At 41.8% G+C, this 20,851-nt stretch overlaps 1 protein-coding gene across 15 annotated transcripts in view; it reads right to left on the bottom strand.

Moving 5' to 3' along the window:
* Positions 1-20,851, bottom strand: part of PTPRS (protein tyrosine phosphatase receptor type S) — a 332,155-nt gene that overhangs the window by 111,358 nt on the left and 199,946 nt on the right. For 14 of the 15 annotated variants that reach the window (XM_087871720.1, XM_087871557.1, XM_087871358.1 and 11 more), the window contains exon 6: positions 15,821-15,931. In XM_087871720.1, the coding sequence (XP_087727846.1) occupies positions 15,821-15,931 (111 nt within the window). Of the gene's footprint in view, positions 1-15,820; positions 15,932-19,612; positions 19,635-20,851 lie in introns of those variants that run through there. The other variant, XM_087871651.1, reaches the window with a different exon arrangement.

The raw sequence follows: 20,851 nt of genomic DNA on the forward strand, positions 1-20,851 counted from the left end.
CAGGTTAGCGACCAAGTCGTAAGCCGAGGACTGTCTATACAACAAAGATTGCATTACAGCAGATACTACCAGGAATAAGGAGATGGCAGGAAAGGAATAACACACATTCTCCTTGTAAAGGAGAATATTGGTAACTTGGTAGGTTGAAATGAGGGGTCCTTGAGGGGTCTTTGAGCTTGGTTGTTTTCTTGGAGATGTTTCATGACCCAACTAGGCAACATCATCAGTGCTAGAAGGGTGTGGAGTGGAGAAGTAGGAGGAGGAGAAGGAGGAGGAGGAAGTAACATCATCAGTGCTAGAAATGAATGGGGTTTGTGGAGAGAAGGAGGAGGACTGTGGGGTCCTTGGAACTCTCTGAGCTTGGTTGTTTCCTTGTAGATGTTTCATGACCCAAACTAGGTAACTGTCAGCGTCCCAGCACTGACATATAATAAAGGGAGGAGAAGCCTGAACTTTTGCCTACTAAATCCCTTTGAAGATTCTGTCTCCTCGGAGATGGGAGAGGGGGGAGACATTCCTGTGATCTGACGAAGAAGGGATCAGGAAAGTGACTTGGAAGATAGCCAATGAGAAGCAGAGAATTGGGGATCGGAAAGGGAGGGATTGGGGGGCAAAGGTCAGTACTGACCGCGAAAGAGCCAGAATCAGATTGCTGTGCTCGAATAAAGAGAAAATTTCCTTAAAGATCGGCAGTTTGGAAATTCATTTATTTTGAGATAGCATCGAAATCTGACAGAAACATCATCACTGCTTGAAGGGAATAAGAGTTTGCTCTCAAACCCTTCTAGCACTGATGATGTTAGCTCGTGAGGTCATGAAACGTCTGCAAGAAAACAACCAAGCTCAGAGGCCACCGAGGACCCCACAGTCCTTCTCCTACTTCTCCACTCCACGCCCTTCAAGCACCGATGATGTTACATAGTTGAGTCATGAAACGTCTCTCGTAAATCTGAAGCTTTATCCTCAGGTCCTTAGGATGAATCTGAGGTTCCACCTAGCATGTTTCCATCAAGGAGGATCCTTCCTTGCTGGAGATCCTAAGAAGAGCTTTCCTACATTTGATGGACCTCTACTAGAAGAGCAGCAGAAAGTTCAAGTTCGGTCAAAAAAAGAAGCAGGATGGGGTGCAAGCTTGTTTTGACAGACCTGGTTCCAGGAGAATGGACCACCAGCATCCAGCCACCTCTTGTCCTTACAACACTGGAATCTCAAGATGGATCTGGAAAGCAAATTCTGAGGACCACAGCCTTCCGTGACCACCCCCCCGGATAACAGGTAGTCCTCGACTTACAACCATTTGAAGTTACAACGGCACCGGAAAAAAGTGACTGATGTCCATTTTCCACACTTAACAACCGTTGCAGCGTCGTGATCACGTGATCAAAATCTCGGCAACCGGCTCATATTTATGACGGTTACAATGTCCTGGGATCAGTGCGTCGCTTAACGACCGTGGCACGAAAGGTCGTAAAATGGGACAAAGCAAAACTCACTTAACCAATGTCTCACTCAGCGACAGAAACTTTGGCCTCTGTTATGGTCATAAGTCAAGGACTACCGGTAGGTAGAATTTGCAGCTGGTTGGAGAGGGGAGGATAAGAATACTGGGGGGGGAAGGGGGGGAGGCAGAGGCAACGGGACCCCACTTATTAAAACTTTGGTTCCTTCAGACCCCGATCCACATTTCAAAATAAGCCATGGTTAGAAAGCAGGAAGGGCGGTGAAGGCAGGCGAGGGGAAAGAAACAGGGTAGCTGGAATGAACGCAAGGCCAGGAATGTGACGTTAATTTCGCTCGGTCCAACAAGCAAAGAGGGGAGAGAGTTATGGGGTTGTCTTTTTTGTGGGTGTGGGCGTGTTTGTGTGTGTGTTTTTTAAAATAATAATAATAATAATAATAAAAATTAAACCGTGAATGGGGAGAAAAGAAAAGGAGGTGAGGTTGAAAGCATCGAAGGAAACCAAATGGCATTAAAAAACATTTTGACACCCAGCAAGCTGCTACTTCTGAATGAGGTGAGAAGTTTTTGGCATTTTGGTGAGAAGACAGGGTCTTGCCCCAAAATGGGGACGGGGAAAGGAGAGGGGGGGGGGGGAATCCAAAATAAACATACAGCCTCAACATAATTCTGAGGAAACTTAGATTACACCTGTCTTCTTGGGTTATATAAGGCAGGTTGTGTGAATCGTTTTGTGGGTACAATTCAATTGGGGGGGATTTTTAAATTCTGAGTCCTGGGCTCAGAATTAATTTTTCTCTCTCCTTAATTCTTCCAAGGAACAAAATAATAATAATAATAATTCCTGTCTCCTTGGTCTATTCTTCAAACTGGTCTTTCCCCTCATTTAGGGAGTCTGAAATTTATTTCCCCGGGGTTGATTACAACTTAACCTTCATAGAAGTATAAGGTTTGTAGATATGTATGTGTGTGCACCAGGATTCATTTAAAAATCTGAATTTCAAAGGCTTATTTTGCAAGGTAGGTGGTGAAAAACACCCAATTTTATTCAGAGCTGCCCCACCAAGGCCAGGACATTTTAAGATGCCATTGATGGTGGCAACGTGCATTGAAAAGAAAGGCGACCAGGTGTAATCTAAAAATCTCTCCCCTAACCCCCCAAAAGAATCATCATTAAAAATGAACGGAAAAAAAACCAGAAATAGCGATGCAAAAGAGGCTTTAAGACATATAAGCAGGCAAGGGGGGTGTTTTTTTTTTAATTAAAAAAAAATCACAATAGCACAGTGTTCCTGCAGACTGCCCTTCAGGAATTTGGTGGGAGAATTCCCTAAAAAAACTCGAGAGAAATCCTTCTGCAGAAACAGAGTGTTAATTTCGCCCGGTTTGTTCACTTGATTTTTTTCCCCCATTTTTTTTTTTTAAAAAGGGGGAAATTGGAGAGCAGGGGATTTATTTAAAAGCAGCAGAGGGTATCCGCTTACCCCTGAACTATTATTCCCCCCCTCCTCTCTTTCTTTCTCTTTCTCAGTGCAAGTGTGTAGAAGTTAGGAAAGGATTTAGCGAGGGCCTTAAACCAGGGTTTTCCACAAAGTTGGCAACTTTTAAGACTTGTGGATTTCAACTCCCAGAATTCTCCAGCCAGCAAGGCTGGCTGAGGAATTCCAGGAGTTGAAGTCCATATGTCTTAACAGAATAACCAAATAGAAGAGTTAAAAGGGAACTTGGAGATCTTCTAGACCAACCCCCTGAGCAAGCAGGAAACCCTACACCATTTCAGGCAAATGGTTATCCAACCTCTTCTTTAAAATTTCCAGTGTTGGAGTGTTTACAACTTCTAGCAGCAGGTTGTTCCACTGGTTAATTGTTCTCACTGTCAGGAAATTTCTCCTTAGTTCTAAGTTGCTTCTCTCCTTGATTAGTTTCCATCCATTGCTTCTTGTTCTGCCTTCGGGTGCTTTGGAGAATAGGTTGTCAACTTAAAGGTTTCCAACTTCGGAGACCCCTGCCTAAAATTGTTTGATTCTGTGCAGTAAATGGAGGGGAATCTGAAAAGATTGATCTGCCATTTTCCCGCCACTTATTAATATCTACATACCTCCCTCAGTATCAAGGGTTATATGAGACAGAGGAACAGGGGAAAAAACCCCCGGTTTTCTCAGATTTTGGAATGGCAAAATGGTCATTAGGTAAATAAGTTAAAAAAAACTTATTAAAAAAATAAATAAAAACTTGATCCAATAAAGAAAACAGATGGAATACTAGGGTGGAAATGGATTTCATTTTGAGCAGGGGTAATCAAATTTGGCAACTTTAAGATGGGTGGACTTCAACTCCCAAAATTCCCTATAATGCCCAGAATTCCCCAGAATCTTAAAGTTGGAAATTGAAGTCCACACAGAATTTCCATATGCTTTAAGACTTTAAGATGGGTGGACTTCAACTCCCAGAATTCCCCAGAATTCAGTGCTGGCTGGGGAATTCTGGGAACTGAAGTCCACCCATCTTGAAGTCTTAAAGCCATGGAAATTCTGGTCCCAATTGTGATTGTAAATCGAGGACTAACTTGTACGCAATTCAAGTTATTTACACAATGAGGCTGTAATACAGACATCATTAGATCTCCTCAAGGTTTCTTCTGGACGCTAATGTCCTATTGTAGAAAAGGATGAATGGGTGAATTTGTGATATGGGATTTTTGTGGAAAGCTGCGAATGACAATAAGGTATTTCAGACTGAACATTTATCCTGATTATTTTTTAAAATAATGGAAATACTGGGCTGGCTTCATTCATAACACTGAATACTGTTTGTTTGGTTTAGGGCAGGGCTGTCAAACTCGTGGCCCGTGGGCCAGATGCGTCATGCGCTGACCACGTCCCCGCCCGGTTTAGCGAAGAGGGAAAAAAGTCTTGATACGTCCTGTGATGATGCCGTGATGACACCAGTTTGACACCCCTGGTTTAGGGCCCTCAACAAACCAGTATTAAACCAAATCTGCCTATATTTCGATTTTGCCATCCAGAAAATCCACAGTATGCAGCTGATTTACCCAATCTCTGCTTTAAGTTAGCATCCTAGTCTTCAATTCTGTTTTCTTTACATGAATTTCTCTACGCCAAAAATGGAACTAAAGGACTTTGGAAAAAGTCTAGCTTTTCCAGGTGGATTTGGGATTGGGCTAGATCTAAATGGCCTCATCTATCGCTTACTTAACATTACAGTCACAACGGGAAACCTGGCTTATTAGGAGTCCAACCAAGCATGAATAACCATGATCTGTTCTAAAGAATTCTAGGTTCTTTCAAACCGATGGTGCCTTCCTTCAAAAATGAGGCTGTTCTCTGCTAAATTAAGTCATATGGCAACTCACTTCATCATCATCATCTTTTTAATGACCCCATAATCCCTTGCAGGGTGGAGTCTGGGCAACTGAATGAAGCTAGCAGAGTGTTTTAATGGCCAGATGCTATTCCTGTCGCCAGTGCGGAGTTTTGTTCAGCATTGTGCCCAGAGAGAGAAATATCTGCCTCTACCTAGGATTGAACTCACAGCCTCCACCTCCACCTCTAGGCCTCCGCACTACTTCATATGGCAACTCACTTATTCAGCAGAAAATTAAAATAGCCAATTATCCACATATTTCCTTGAGTTGGGAGTTTTCTAATGCCCTAATGTCACAATCTTAATGAGCGTTCCCTGCTGGTGTTTTAATAATCCTTTATGCGATACTCTCCAAGAAAGGATATCTTGTATTAAGAATAATTCTTTGCAATGTTTCCTAAAAGGTCTTGAGGTCCATTTAGAATGGAGGTGTCCAAACTTGGCAACTTTAAGACTTGTGGACTTCAACTCCCAAAAGTCCCTAGCCAGCATGGCTAGCTGGGGAATTCTGGGAGTTGAAGTCCACTAGTTTTAAATTTACCAAGGTTGGACACCCCTCGTTTACAAGCTTTGTAGTTCTAGGAAGCCACTTTGAACTTGGTAAATAAAGGGAAGAATGTGGGACAGGATAATGAGTGTGTGTATTTTTGTTGCTGTTGTTGGGGTGAGTGTGAGTGTTTTAATGTCTGCATCCAGGCATCTAAGCATGGAATTCTCTGCATCTTCAGAGAAGGAGAGATGGTGAGACAAAAGAAGGAGGAAGAAGAAAGAGAGAGGCAAAGAGAAAAAGAGAGGGAGAGAAAGAGAGAGAGGAGGGGGGATTTTTTTTTTTTTTAAAAGGTTGCACCGGATTTCTCAAACAAATATCAACGACAACAAAAATCACACAGCAGTTTCAGAATTTTAGAAAAATGTAAATTGTTCTTCTCTTTTTTCTCTTGGTTTTTGGTTTTAAAAGTTGAAGAAATGGGAATAACAGCTGAGCAGAAAATGGGATATGGCACAGTAGGAAAACGTAAGGTGATGGTTTGTCCAGCTCCTTCCTTCCTTCCTTCCTTCCTTCCTTCCTTCCTTCCTTCCTTCCTTCCTTCCTTCCTTCCTTCCTTCCTTCCTTCCTATCCATCCATCCATCTCAGAGGTGTCCAGTCTTGGCAACTTTAAGACATGTGAACTTCAATTGAAACCCAGAAGTCTTAAAGTTGCCAGGTTTGGGTCTTAACTTGACCTTGTGGCCCTTAAAATCACCTGTTGGTGGAGACCAGTTCATTTATTTGTTTTCATTGATTGATTTTATGCGTATCCTGCCTTTATTATTTTTATAAACTGATTTTTACCTTCCCTCCTGGAGAAATCGATGATTGAAGATGGAAGTTAACGATCTCTCTAAAGACTTTTTTACAGTTGTATCTTTTTAACCCTTCTGGACAGGAAAAAAACAACACAATTTCTCTTTTTACCAGTCCCTTTTGTGTGAACACACACAGTACATGGTGTGTCTGAAGTGAAATTCTGTAAGTAATTTTCCTGTTAGGATTAAATCCAGGGTTATCCACAGGTCATGGTCAAAAAAGTCAAATTGGTAGTGCCTCAAGGGTATGATCCAAGCTTTGATGTTTTTTGTGCATTCCGCACAACCCACAAATACTCTGGATTGAATCAGAATTTTAAAGCCTGTAAAATGAATTCTTCTACAAACCTCCACACACCACTTAAAGGCGCCTTCAATAGTTTTATCGGAAGCAGCTTAGTTTTGCATAGAATTTAACTCAAATTCTTTTTTTTTTTAAATCAATCATTTCAATGATGCATTTCAAGAAGAGATGGATAAATTCTGCCCTCTTCACTCAGAAATCGGTTTTTCTGCCTCAGTTGTGACTGGAAGGGACGATTTATAGCCAAGTGTCCCTCTGTAAGGGAGATGGCTGATTTCTAAGTAGGATATTTTTAAAATAAATAAATATATATCGACCAAAACTGTGTTAGCCAAACCATGGTTTAATTAAAAAGCAGTTAACCAATTATGGTTTATGTGACACATATTGCCAGTTTCCAACATTTACTTCCAGCTAAAAAATGCCCATTGGGGAAAATTGATTTTCTTAACGACTGCAGTGTTCATTTAACAACTGCCATTCAAAAAAATACGGCAAAATCGATTTAAAAAATCGAGTCTGGTCATGTGATGCCTCGACTTACAACCTCAACAACTATAATTCCAGGCTCAATTCCGGGCGTAAGTCGAGGACTACCTATATATATTGCATTCTTTTCAATGAGTAGCCCTCCCTCTTCTCATTAATAGAGTCTCTTAGCTGAGGTGGGCGTGGCGGGGGGAAGGTAGGAATTTTAATAAATGTCTAAATCAATAAAATATCCCATGAGCCCTTGCAACAAGAGGGTCCTGGCAAGGCTTCATCCCAGTGGCTATCTCCTTTTCCTATTGGTCAGGGAGGAGGTAGGAAGCTACAGGTGCAGCTTGACACACACTCTCCACAGCCAATCAGTGCCTAAAAATGCTGCCATCCATTGGCTACCATAGAGTTGTGTTGAAGAGAGAGGCTTGAAATCCCTGACATTCTTTCTTATCCGGCTCTTTTTCATGGAGGACCAGATGGGCGAGGAGCCCAACAGAATAGTATTGATGGTGTGAACATTGCAATGCAGGACCGAATCTGTTTGAGATTGAATTTAGATACACCCCCCCCCCCCGGGTGTTACACAGCTGGGCAAATGGCCTCCTTATTTGTCTTCCTAAAACACACATATCCCATTCCCGTGACTCAGTTAAGGGAACAAAGGCGCCAAACCACCCAATCTCCTACGCACTGGAATTCGGAAAGCTTTTAGAACTGTGTGATGTTTGTTGTTTTGTCTTGCCGGGTCATTTCAATTATCAAAGGGATGGAAAACGGGGTAGAATCGGAGAGGGTAGAAAGGGAAGCAGGAACACTGGCTTTTCATATATATATATATTTTTCCACAATGCATTTGGAATAAATTGCAGCATAGCCGAACCAACTTAAAAAAAAAAAAGAAAAAAAAAAGAAAACACAACATCCGAAACCAATGAATCCCAAATTAAAAAAAAGAGAGAGAGAGAGAAAAAAAAAACCCCAAAGCAAATAAATAAATAAATCGAGAACCAGGTAGGGAAAGCTTGGAAGGATGGGTGGGTGAAAATCCACTGAACAAAAAAAACCAAAAACGTAAAATATATTTTTAAAAAAATGGATATAGATATATATCGATATATATACACACGCATACATACGCACAGTTGGAAAAACACCCTCCTCCAAAGGAATTTTTTTTAAAATAATAATAATAAAGCCATCAAAACAAAAATGTAAAATATATTTTTTTTTAAAAAAAGAAAAGAAAAGGACCGGCATGCAAAGATCATTGTTAACATTCTTCTAATCATGCATCAGGCCCAAACGTCCGTACAGAGGACAAAAAAGTGCACATACAACGCAGCAACGTTACCAAGGATGCAGAGAGAGGCCCACAATGCAACTCAACTCATCTCCGGCGAGACGCGAGAACGAGCAGATCTCGCCCGCCGTCTTAGATTTGATATTTTTAAATAATGATATCAACAGAGAATTTTTTTTTCTTGCTTTCTTTCTCTTTCTCTCTCTCTCTCTTTTCTTAATTTTTTTTCCTTATTTTTTTTTAAAATAGACATATTTTGTTATCGATAAGAGCTTTCTTATTTATTTTATTTATATATATATTTTAAAATCATCGTCATCATCGTAGCCGTTTTTTTTTTTATAAAAAAAAGATAAAGGTTATAGATATAATAGATATATATACTTCTCTCTTTAAGAAATGTAAAAATGTGGGTAAAGAAAGTAAAAAAAGAAAAAAAACCACACCAACCTTCTCGTAGCTCTGAGGGATGTTAAAGGGGTTTGATGCGGAACACAATGACATGAGAAGAGAGAAAAATAGGGAACACAGAGAGAGTAAAAAAAGGCCTTTCAAGGCTGGCAACCGCAAATCGATTTGCTTTTTTCTCTTTCTTTCCGTTTTTAACTTTAAAAAAATAAAAAAAAGCTTTTTTTTTCCTTTAAAAAAAAAAATCTCCAATACGACCCTTTTTCCTTCCGAACCATCAAGGCCACCACCGAGAGGGCCCAGGAACGTTGAAGGCCTCTGGGGAGGGGGTGCCTCATATCAACCCGGACGGGCTCCGGGTTTAATGGAAGCCCCCTCCCGAGAATTCGGAAGCCCCTCTGGCACTGCTGGATTGCCCACCCACCCCCTTCCTCCCCCACCATCGCCCCCTGCAGCTGAAGGAAAGAAAGATTAACAAGGACAGTGTAGCACCCCGGGAGAAACCGGATTCCCACCACCTCCGTCACCGTGGGGGTCCTCACCGTGGGTTTAGAGCTCTTCCGCGGTCCACCAAAATATTTCAGGCAGGGCCAAGTAAGATTCTGACACCCGTTCGAGGCATGTCCACATGGGTTTGGGAGTCACATCCTAGAAACGCAGGTTGCAAACGGACCAACCCAATTTGGCTCGAGTTAGCAAAAAACCCCAAATTTGTCGAACCCTCCAATTCTGAATTTTTAGGGAGGGGGAGGGAGGGAGAATGCAATTTTCCATATCTTTGAATCAGTCCAATCTCGCCGAATTAAAGGGGAAGATGTGTGACGGGAGCCTCGCGTCCATATGGACATGCTTCGAACCCCAATTCCTTTGAATCTTCTTCCCCGCCACAAACTTAACCAAAAAGAAAAAAGAAAGAAAGAAAGAAAAGAAAAAAGGAGGGGTGGAAACCAGACCTCTTTTGCTGTTCAGGGAATCCCCCCCCCCAAAGAAAAGGAAATGATAACTGGAGCTCTTATTCCCTTCACACACATGCCCCCACCCGCAAACCCCAAAAGTCATTAAGAGAAACAAGCATGTTACGGGAAGAAACAGTCAAGAAAAAAACATCAAGAAATTTTGAGTGCAGCGACAACGAAGAGGGAAAAACAAGGCGTAGAAGACCCGCTCCTGCCCCCCCATATCTCCCCCCCCAATTCAATCCTTGGGGAGATATCAACCCAAATTAACCTGCAAGGCTTGCAAGTTGGCTAGAGTTCGCTCTATGGAAATCGGACCCCATTTTAAACTGGGACAAAAGTCTCCGCGAAGCCTCTTAAAAGAGGGGTTCAAATAGAATCGGCTCTTGTGTACATTTGCAGACGTGGGACATGCCGGTTTACCCCATCCAGTTAAGTTTGGAGCGGTGAATTTGTTTCATTCACACTTGTTGTAAGCATTCAAACATTTGTAATCTTTGTACGTTGCTTTTTGGTGTGCTGACCGAATAAGCACCACTGCACCAAGTGTGAATTCTGGTAGGATTTTTAAATAGATAAATAAATTTCAGGGTCAAGATTTTCAGGACAGCCTGATATTCCAGCATTATCTCCAGCGGGAATGAAATAATTTCAGGTCTGTACGTAGATGATACTGAAGGAATTGTTTCTGCGTTGCAGAATTCAAATGACCGCCCGCATAAATCCTGGGATTGCCAGCTCATTTTCAAGGCTTGTCACTTTGTCATTTTGCATCTGATGATTTTAAGGTCTTTTAAAATGTTTCTTATGCTGTAAGCTGTCCGGAGTCTCTTTGAAACGAGACGGGTGTCAAATAAATTTAATCATTATCATCATCATCATCTCCGTTTTAATGTGGGGTAGAGTTTGGGCAACTGAATGGAGCTGAGTGTTTACTGGCCGGATGCCCTTCCTGTCACCAATGCGGAGTTATATTTAGCAGATATATTCTCATCCTGCCCAGAGACAGAAATATCTGCCTCTACAATAGGATTGAACTCACAGCCTCCTGATTGTGAGGTGAGAGCTCCACCTCTAGGCCACCGCACCACTCGGCAAATAAATTTAATAAATAAATAAAAATAAGACTAAGAGACTGTAACCAAGGGGGGAAAAAAATCCTGCAGTTCTGCCCCAAAAAACTACACTTCATCCTTTGCAGTGTGAAGCCAAAGTTCCAAAGAGACAATAAGCAACAGAGACAATATATACCTCATTATTATCATGCCAATAAACAGTAACAAATGCACTTTTTTTTTTTAATTTGGCATAGGTGTGCAAGGAAGGGAAGGGTGTGAAAAATATGGGTGAAAAACCAGTGACATTTTCTGAAAGAACGTCTGAAGGTCACAGCCTCATCAAGCTTCCTGTAACTTCATGGTGGCCAGCCATAAAAAGAATTTTTTTAAATAAACATTCATGAGCCTATCAAATGGCTAATCTGACTTTCATGGGACAAATGGTAGTTTTGGGGGGGGGGGTTTGAGGGGGGAGGGATGAATAGCTATTGAAACTCCTGAAAACTTCCCTACTTTCCAACATCCCAAAATTCAAGGAGAGACTTTCAGCCAGAATTTTTAAAAAATACCATATTTTTCAGACTAGAAAAATAGTCTGAACCTGACTATAAGATGCACCTAAATTTAGAAGAGGAAAACAACAAAAAAACGTTTTTGGCCTCCGTGCGCCCAATTTTCAGCCCTTTTTTTGGCCTGTTTTCGAGGCTTTTTTTGTCCCGTTTTTTGAGCTTTTTTCAGCTCAATTTCGAGGCTTTCTTCGGACCATTTATTCCGGGAAAAAAACGGGCCAAAAAAAGCCTTGAAAACAGGCCAAAAAAAGTCCCCAAAACGGGACGAAAAAAGCCTAGAAAACAGGCTGGAAAAAGCCTTGAAATCGGGCCATAAAAAGCCTAAAAAAACGGACTGAAAAAAGGCCCGAAAAGGGTGAGTGCAGAGGCCATAAAATGGCCGTCAGGTGGGCGGGGCTTTGGCAATATTCGGTCTATAAGACACACAGACATTTTCACCCCCTTTTGGGAGACTAAAAATTGTGTCTTATAGTCCGAAAAATATGGTAGGCCTGTGTGCAGGGGGAAAATTCACTGATTCAGTTCAGATTGATTTGTCAATTCTAAATGTTGGAAATTTGTGGTTAGGCCTATGGGTAGGCTAGACAAAGGCCAAGAATGAACACTGCCTCTCTTCTGAGAATACAGATAGTCCTCTATTTACGACTGTTTGTTTAGTGACTGTCCGAAGCTGCAATGGCATTGAAAAAAGTGACTCACAACTGCCCCTTTATGGCCATCACAACGTCTCCATTGTCATTTGATCAAAATTCAGGCATGTTGGCAACTGGTATGTATTTATGACAATATCAATAAAGGAGAAAATTTGTAGCTTGTGCATTGAAATGAGGGGGTTCTTGGTGCTCTCTGAGCTTGGCTGTTTTCTTTCTTTCTTTCTTTCTTTCTTTCTTTCTTTCTTTCTTTCTTTCTTTCTTTCTTTCTTTCTTTCTTTCTTTCTTTCTTTCTTTCTTTCTTTCTTTCTTTCTTTCTTTCTTTCTTTTTAAATTTATATACCGCCCTTCTCCCTGAGGACTCAGGGCAGTGTTCAGCCAGAATTAAAAAACATGGAATACAAATATTAAAAAAACAATTAAAATATATATAAATTTGGCCCAAGATTAAAAATACAAACCAATTAAAACATTTAAAATTTTGTTGCAGACATTTCATTACCCAACTAGGTAACATCATCAGTGCTACAACGGTTTGAGAGCAAATTCCAATCCTTCCTGGCACTGATGATGTTTGGGTAATGAAACATCTGCAAGAAAACAACCAAGCTCAGAGAGCACCAAGGACCCCTCGTTGATGAGAGATGCAGAGTCACATTCGCAACTTTCCTAGAAGCTGGATTTACTTCACGACCGTGTGATTCACTTAATGACTGCAGCAAAAAAAAAAAAAAAGGTCGTTAAAATCGGATACGAATCACCTCACTTAGCGATGGAAGTTCTGATCGTCAATCCAGGACTATCTGTATTCCGAAGAACCTGCTTACTTTGCATTTTGGTTCTTTCCCTAACTCATTTCTAGTGAATATTTTGAAAATAATGCTTTCTTGGAGGAAAATTGTGTTGTTCAGATGGATATTTTTTTTCCTGGGGCTTAACAAGGCACCTTACAAAAGGCAGGTGTTTTTATGCTCACAGTAAATTTTCATCTGAGGCAGCCTCACATTCTGCCACCAAAATTTCGTGCACAGAAAAGCGAATGAACAAATTTGCAATTTATTGGGCCGTTGGGATACCAAGCATCCTCTGTGGGAGATACAACTAGCAGAAAAACAGAATTGGAAGGGACCTTGGAGGCCTTCTAGTCCAACCCCCTGCTCAAGCAAGAGATCCTATATCATTCCAGACCAATGGCGGTCCAATCTCTTCTTAAAAACTTCCAGTGTTGGAGCATCCCCAACTTCTAATGGCAAGTCGTTCCACTGGTTAATTCTTCTCACCGTCAGGAAAATTCTCCTTAGTTTTAGGTTGGTTCTCTCTTTGATAATAGAATAGAATAGAGCTGGAAGGGACCTTGGAGGTCATCTAGTCCAGCCCCCTGCTCAAGCAGAAGAACCTATACTATTTCAGATAAGTGACTGTCTAGTCTCTTCTTAAAAACCTAAGTTTAACCTCTTGGGAAGATGTAGGAATTAAAAATTCCTTGAATTTTAAACCTTTGAAAGGATAACCCTCATCTTCAAATGCTCCCTACACATTTCACTGAGGGACAGAATTCTTCCCATTTACTGGTAATCCACGACTTATGACCACTCCTTAAGTGAACCGTTCTAAGTTATGACGGTGCTGAAAAATGTGACTTGTAACTGACTCCTCGTACTTGAAACCGTCACAGTCATGATCAAAATCCAGGCACTTGGCAACCGGCAAGTATTTATGTTGGTTGCACATCTCGGAGTGACGTGATGGCCATATGTGACATTCCCAGGTGGCTTCCGATAAGCCGAGTCAATGGGGGACGCTGGATTCACTAACAACCCCAGACTCACTTAACAACGGTAGCAAAAAAAAGGTTGTAAAATTGAGCATGATTCACTTAATTTCTGCACTTTCTTTGTAATTGAACATCTGGTCCCAAGTGTAGTCGTAAGTCAAGGATTACCTGCAATTGCTTCTCTTCAAAAATCTGCTTCTGGGGTTAGATTCTAGTCTGTATGGGTCATTCTCGACATACGGCCACAAGTGAGCCCAAAATTTCTGTTGCTAAACAAGACGGTTGTCAAGTGAGTTTGGCCCCATTTTATGACCTCTCTTGCCACAGTTACTAAGTGAATCACTGTGGTTGTTAAGGGAGTAACACAGCTGTTACTTGCTTAACAACCATCTTGTTTAGCAATAGAAAATTCTGCTCCCCGCCGTGGGCCTGCGGCAAAAAAGATAGCAAAATTGGGCAGGGTCGTGTGATGACTCACTTAATGATGGCGTGCTCAGCGACAGACATTGTGGTTCTAATTATTGTCATAAGTCAAGGACTACCTGAATGGTATTCCACATTTCCCTTGAAACATGGTCCAATCAACATTATTGGATAGTCCCCGATGGCTAATTTTCACAAGTTGTTGTTCTTCCTCCTGAAAGGATCTCTGGATCATGAACATAGAATAACACAGTTGGAAGGGACCTTAGAGGTCTTCTAGTCCAACCCCCTGCTCAAGCAAGAAACCCTGGCCTATACCATTTCACACAAATGGCAGTCCAGTCTCTTTTGGAAAGCCCCCTGTGATGGAGCATTCACAACTTCTGAAGGCAAGCTGTTAAGCTGATTAATTGTCCTCACTCTTAGGTAATTTCTCCTTAGTTCTAGGTTGCTTCTTTCCTTGATTTGTCTCCATCCATTGCTTCTTGTCCTGCCTTTGGGTGCTTTGGAAAATAAATTTATCCCCTCTTCTTTGGGGCAGCCCCTCAAATACTGCTATCGTGTCGCCCGTAATTCTTCTTTTCTTTACACTGGACATACCCAATTCGTGCAACCCTTCTTCATATGTTTCAGCCTCCAGTCCCCTAATTATCTCAGTTGCTCTTCTATGCACTTGTTCCAGAATCTCAATACCATTTTTATATTGTGCTGACCAGAACTGGATGCCGTACTCCAAGTGTGGTCTTATTAAAGCTGTGTAAAGCGGTACTAGAACTTCACATGATCTTGATTCTATCCCTCTGTAAATGCAGCTTAGGACCATGTTGGCTTAGGTAGGCCTGGAGACTAAAACACATGAAGAACGGTTGCAGGATTTGGATATGGCCAGTCTAGAGAAAAGAAGGACTAAGGGGGGACATGTATTCCAGGATTTGAGGGGCTGCCACAAAGAAGAGGGAGTCAATTTATCTTCCAAAGCACCCGAAGGCAGGACAAAAAGCAATGGATGGAAACTAATCAAGGAGAAAAGCAATCTAGAACTAAGGAAAAATTTCCTGACAGTGAAAACAATTAATCAGTGGAACAACTTGCCTCCAGAAGTTGTGGGTGCTCCATTACAGGGGTTTTTTAAGAAGAGGTTGGATAACCATTTGGCTGAAATGGTAGAGGGTTTCCTGCTTGAGAAGGGAGTTGGACTAGAAGACCTCCAAGGTCCCTCCCAACTCTTTTATTCTATTATATTTAATAGAGTCGTTGAAGAGATAACCCGCTGCTCCCAGAACGTCCCCATCCTACCTCATTAATATCATAAAAATGAGAATAACAAGCACTGTTGTTAGAGACAGGAGTTTCTCATTGTTGGAAGTGTGTTTCGATTTGAAAGTGTGTTCTGCTAAGAGACTGGACAGCTACTTGTCTGGGACAGTACAGGATCTCCTGCTTAAGCAGGGGGCTGGACTAGAAGACCTCCAAGGTCCCTTCCAGCTCCATTCTGATTGACTGTTGGCTCATTTTTAAATGACCGTCCACTAGGACTCCAATTAACTAAACCTTTCTTTCCTTTGAGGCCTTCAGCCCGACTTCTTCCATCTCGTAAAAAGGCCACGCAAGGTTCCCGAAAGACCTTGGTGTGTCTGCGTGCATGCGTGTTAAGGACGGGCAGGGGTCACATTTGCCATTCTTATGAGTCACGGCGCTCCCTACCTCTCACATATAGGTTGGCGGGCGAAGAATAACGCACTCCGGCACTGTTGCTGGCGACGCACTCATATTTACCCTGGTCTGTCTCTTCGCTGCTCTCGATCTGAAGGCCACCTGGCAGGGAAGAGACAACAAGACAAAAAGGAAAGAGGAGATGCCGAGAAATATGTTAATTGTCGACCGAGGGCAGATCGGGCACAAAAGGGAGAAACGGCTCTAATATGCCGAACGCACCAATTATTACCGATAGCATATCCGGAGCTCAGGGTTGAACTGTGGGATCCTTGGTGCTCTCTGAGCTAGATGGTTTTTTTTTTTTTGCAGACATCTCATGATCCAACCAGGTAACATCATCAGTGCTAGAAGGGAGTGGGAGTTGCTCTCTTTTTTATTTATTTATTTATATGCCGCCCTTCTCCGGAGACTCAGGGCGGCTTACAATGTGCTAAGCAATAGCCTTTATTCTTTTGTATATTTATACAAAGTCAGCTTATTGCCCCCACAATCTGGGTCCTCAATTTACCTACCTTAGAAAGGATGGAAGGCTGAGTCAACCTTGAGCCTGGCGAGATTCGAACCTGCAGTAATTGCAGGCATCTGGTCTTAATAACCAGCTTAATAACAGGGTGCCTTAGACCACTGTACTACCAAGGCTCTATTTATATCCTTGCCTTGTCAGTGCTGATGGGAGTGTGGTTTTCCTCGCTGGTAGTTTCTTGATTAGGGTATCATTTCTAGTTCGTTTGTCAGGTGCTAATCCCTGCTTCTCCGGGTATTGATTGATGATGGGAAGATGTTTTCGGCTTTTGGTTTCCTTTTTAGTTTTTTGATTTTGAACAACATATAAATAAATATAAAATGTGAGTCCACCTCACATCCTTCTAGCGCTGATGATGTTTTCTAGTTGGGTCATGAAACGTCCACAAGAAAACAGCCAAGCATGGAGAACACCAATGCAATTTATTCCTGTGCTTAACTCTTTCCTGCAATCCAATATACTTCCCTCTTCAGCCTTAAACAGCCACAACCGCAAGACGGTTATTCTGTGGTTATTCCAGCTGCCAGGTTGGGTTTGGTCACGTCCCAAAGCAACAAGAAGGAAAAAAACAACCCATGAACCAAACAGCTTTTGGGATGCTATACGGCTTTGGTTAAGAACGTAGCATTTTTCCCACTGTCAGTAAAATCAGTGTATTGCAATGTTCCATCTCCAAGGAAAGTTCTTGCAAACCAAAGCCGTGTTTTTAATCTGTGCAACTTTAAGATGTGTGGACTTCAACTCCCAGAATACCCCAGTCAGCATAGAATTCTGGGAGTTGAAGTCCACAAATCTTAAAGGGGCCCAGGTTGAAAAACAATGATGTGGACAAATACTACCTTTATTATAAAGTTATAGTAACAGAATCTGAATGTGCTTCCACCTCTCTATCTTTGCTGACCTAGGGTGGGCCTCGCCTGAGACATTTGCATATGTTACAGCCCTACCCTAGACTTGGGCTTCCCTTTATCTTCCTCCTACCCCTCAAGGCCATTTCATCTGTCCTCTGGAGTTATGGAAAATCGACCACCATATCATGAACCCTTCGAAGTTCCTGGTCCTCAGGATCTCACGACTCAAGGTTGACTTCCCCTATGCACGGAGGCTCAAGGTTGACTGTCTCTATGAATGGAGGCAGAGTTATGGAAGTTCCGCCACCAAACCATGAACCCTTCCTCGTTCTCAGCATCTCACAATCCAAGGTTGACTGCCCCTGTGCATGGAGGCTCTTAATAAAACTATCTTGGAAATAGCTCTGATCAGTGGTGGGATTCAGATAATTTAACAACCGGTTCTCTGCCCTAATGACCGGCTGAGTGGGCGTGGCCATGGGGTGTGACAGGCAGCATTTGGCCTCCTGCACCCCCAGCGCCCCATTTTGGGTCTAGTAGGTCTCCCTGCACTTACCTGGGAGTCAAAATGGGGCGCGGGGGGACTGCTGGAAGGGGCGGGGTGAGGCCAGCCAGCAATTTAACTACCGATGCACCTGAACTGTCCCGAACCGGCTGAATCCCACCCTAATGGATCACAGCAACATTGCAAATTCTTCCTATCTGGAAAGAAGCAGCAGAAATAACTTTTTAATTTTTTTTCTGCTGGTCTTCAAGATTTGGTCTTTGGACCATCCGAATTAGGGTAGGGTTAATTTTCTGCTATTTAGCAAGGTAGCTAAAAATGAATCCTCCATCTTCAGAGAGAATTCCAAGGGTATCAGGAAAAATTGGCTTCTGCATTTTATTTTTAAACTTGTTTTGTTCTGATTCTGTACGTCTCTTATATTTCCAGCATTGATTTCTCCTTCTGGGTTTTGTTTTTTTTTTCACACCAAAAAATACCACTGCGATTTCATTAAAAAAATAAAATAAAAATCCCACTTCTTGTGTCCTTCACTGCGGAGCTGTGTCAAATTAACACTTGTCATCTCGGTGGAAAGTGGAAAAGAGTTATTCTTAGATACCCACACCAAAAAAAACAAAAAACAAAACAACAAAAAACAGACATGTCTACACCCATCCAAGCATCAGAGAAACCAGCTTTTTAAACCTGCAGGACCATAAATTGCAAATAAGACAAGCATTTAAGAAGTCTTCCACCCCCTTGTCAGAGGTGACTCAGTCCATCCAGCCAGGAGAAAAGAGAACGTTCCAGAAGGAACCATATATATTTTCCTCTGTGTCTGTGTGTCTGTGAATATGTATGTGTGTGTATATATGTATATGTTTGTGTGTGTGAGTGTATGTATATACACATATACACACACTCACACATATATACAGTAGTGGCCAAAATTGTGGAAACCTTTTTTTCTAAAACTAAAATCTAAAACTAGCTAATAACACCACTTTTTTTTTTTGACCAGTAACCATAAAATTATATATCAACGGAAAGATAATTTAATCAAGAATGTAACGCAATCATTTTTATGAAGGATTTGCTATTAGAATAGCAGTTACAGTAGAAAGAAGAAAAGTGAAACACATAGAAAAAAAATGAGATATACAAAAATTATCACCATAGAAAAAACGAGAGATACAAAAATTATCACCAGTTAATACTTAGTTGGGTAACCTTTAGTATGAATTACGGCCTTACAACGTCTTCCCATGGAGTGAACCAAATCTTTTAGTCTGCAACTGTTATAATGTGAAACCAAGATTGAATGATGGCTTCTATTAACTGGGTTTTATTGCTGGGTCGCTTCTGACTTAACAAGTTTCTTTAGTCGGCTCCATAGATTTTCAATTGGGTTAAGAAGGTCTGGGCCATTCCAGCAGTGGAATAGGATTATCTTGAAACTCCCAAAAACAAAAGTGGTGTTATTAGCCATCAAACCTCAAAAATGCACTTTTCCCAAAAGGTTTCCACAAATTTGGCCACTATTGTATACATATATACATACACAAACACAGAGGAGATATATATATAAATATATATTTCTATTTCTTATAGATATTTTTATATATAGGGTGATATTATACGTGTCCTGGGAAATAAGTCAGAATTCAGAGGGCAGGAGGGCAATAAAAAGGGAAGGAACAGAAGACAGAGGAGATGCACAGAAGGCAGGAAAAGACATTTTCCAACAGTGACAAGGTAACACAATTCTGGATTGGGAAAAGAAACAACAACAACAGGTCACGCAACTACATGGAACAATAACTGGTTATAATTGAGAGGAAACAGGGGTTTTTTTGGGTTTTGTTTTTTTTAAGGAAAGGGGTAATTGTGCTCTCCAGCACAAAGCAAGGGGATCTTACCTCGGATTGGAGTACCTTCTGTAAGAAAAAGAAACACAAAACAAACAAACAAAAAAAAAAAGAACAACAAACACAGAAGTGAAAAGCCAAGTGGGGGAACAAACGGGAATTTTTTTTTCTTTTTCTTTCAGGACTAGCCAGTGGGAGGAAGGAAGGCACCCAGGAGAAAAATGGGCGAGTGAGTTTCTGAGGCTGCATCTCCGAGGCATGGTTTGGGGTGGGGTGGGGGACACTTAGAGGTAGTCCTCAATTTACGACCATCCGTTCAGTGACCGTTCGAAGTTACCACGGCCCTGAAAAAAAGGCGACTTGCAACCTGGTCCTCGCACTTACGACCGTCGCTGCATCTCTACGGTGACCCGATCAACATTTGGGTGCCTGGCAAACTGGCGTGTAGTTATGACGGTTGTCGCATCCTGGGGTCATGTGATTCGCCATTTGCGACCGTCCTAGCCAGATTCCCATGAGCAATGTCAAGGGGAGGGGGGGGAAAACTGGATTCACTTAACGACCCATGGCAAGAAAGGTCATAAAAGTCAGATGCCGGTCCCTTAATAACCCGCCTTGCTGAACGACGGAAATTCTGCTCTCCGTTGTGGCCATACGTCAAGGACTACCTGCAATTCAGTTTTTGGTACTATGTCCACTTTGGTTAAGGGGGAATGAAGAAGGGGGGGGGGAGAGGGGCTACTATCATTGGAGTAAAATCTCCGAGTTTTAGAGAACAAAAATTAATAATTTTGCCTCTTCCTTAGCTTGTTCCTTACTTACCCTGGCTGTTGCAAAAATATAATAATAATTCAGATAAGATTTAAGATCAAGCCCTATTTCAATCCAGATCTTGACTCAGACTCATGAGGACTAGGAACTTAAGTGGATCCGCTTTGCAAAAAAAAATTAAAAATAAAAATAGCCTTCGCTTCTGTGAGTGCGCAGGGGAAAAATTAGGAGATTTTGAGGACCAGAAGGAGAATATAATTTCCTTTTTTTTTTTTTTTTGGTTACCCAGGAAACTTGCAGAAAAAACTTTGGCAATTAGCAGAATCCAGAAGTTGGTTTGTCCTCGGTGTTACTAAGAGAACCACATTGGGGGTGGAGGTGGGGAGAATCTGACTTATTTTAAAAAGCTGAGACTGAGTAGCGTTGCCTAGCTTGTAAAATGCCATAAAGTGGTTTCTTGGCGAAGGGAGGCCCTCTGCACATGACCAGAAGCTCTTCTTTCCCCACTGCCCTCCTAGC

Source organism: Pantherophis guttatus, chromosome 1 (assembly GCF_059756535.1).
Source record: "Pantherophis guttatus breed Tessera chromosome 1, ASM5975653v1, whole genome shotgun sequence".
Classification (NCBI taxonomy): domain Eukaryota; kingdom Metazoa; phylum Chordata; class Lepidosauria; order Squamata; family Colubridae; genus Pantherophis; species Pantherophis guttatus.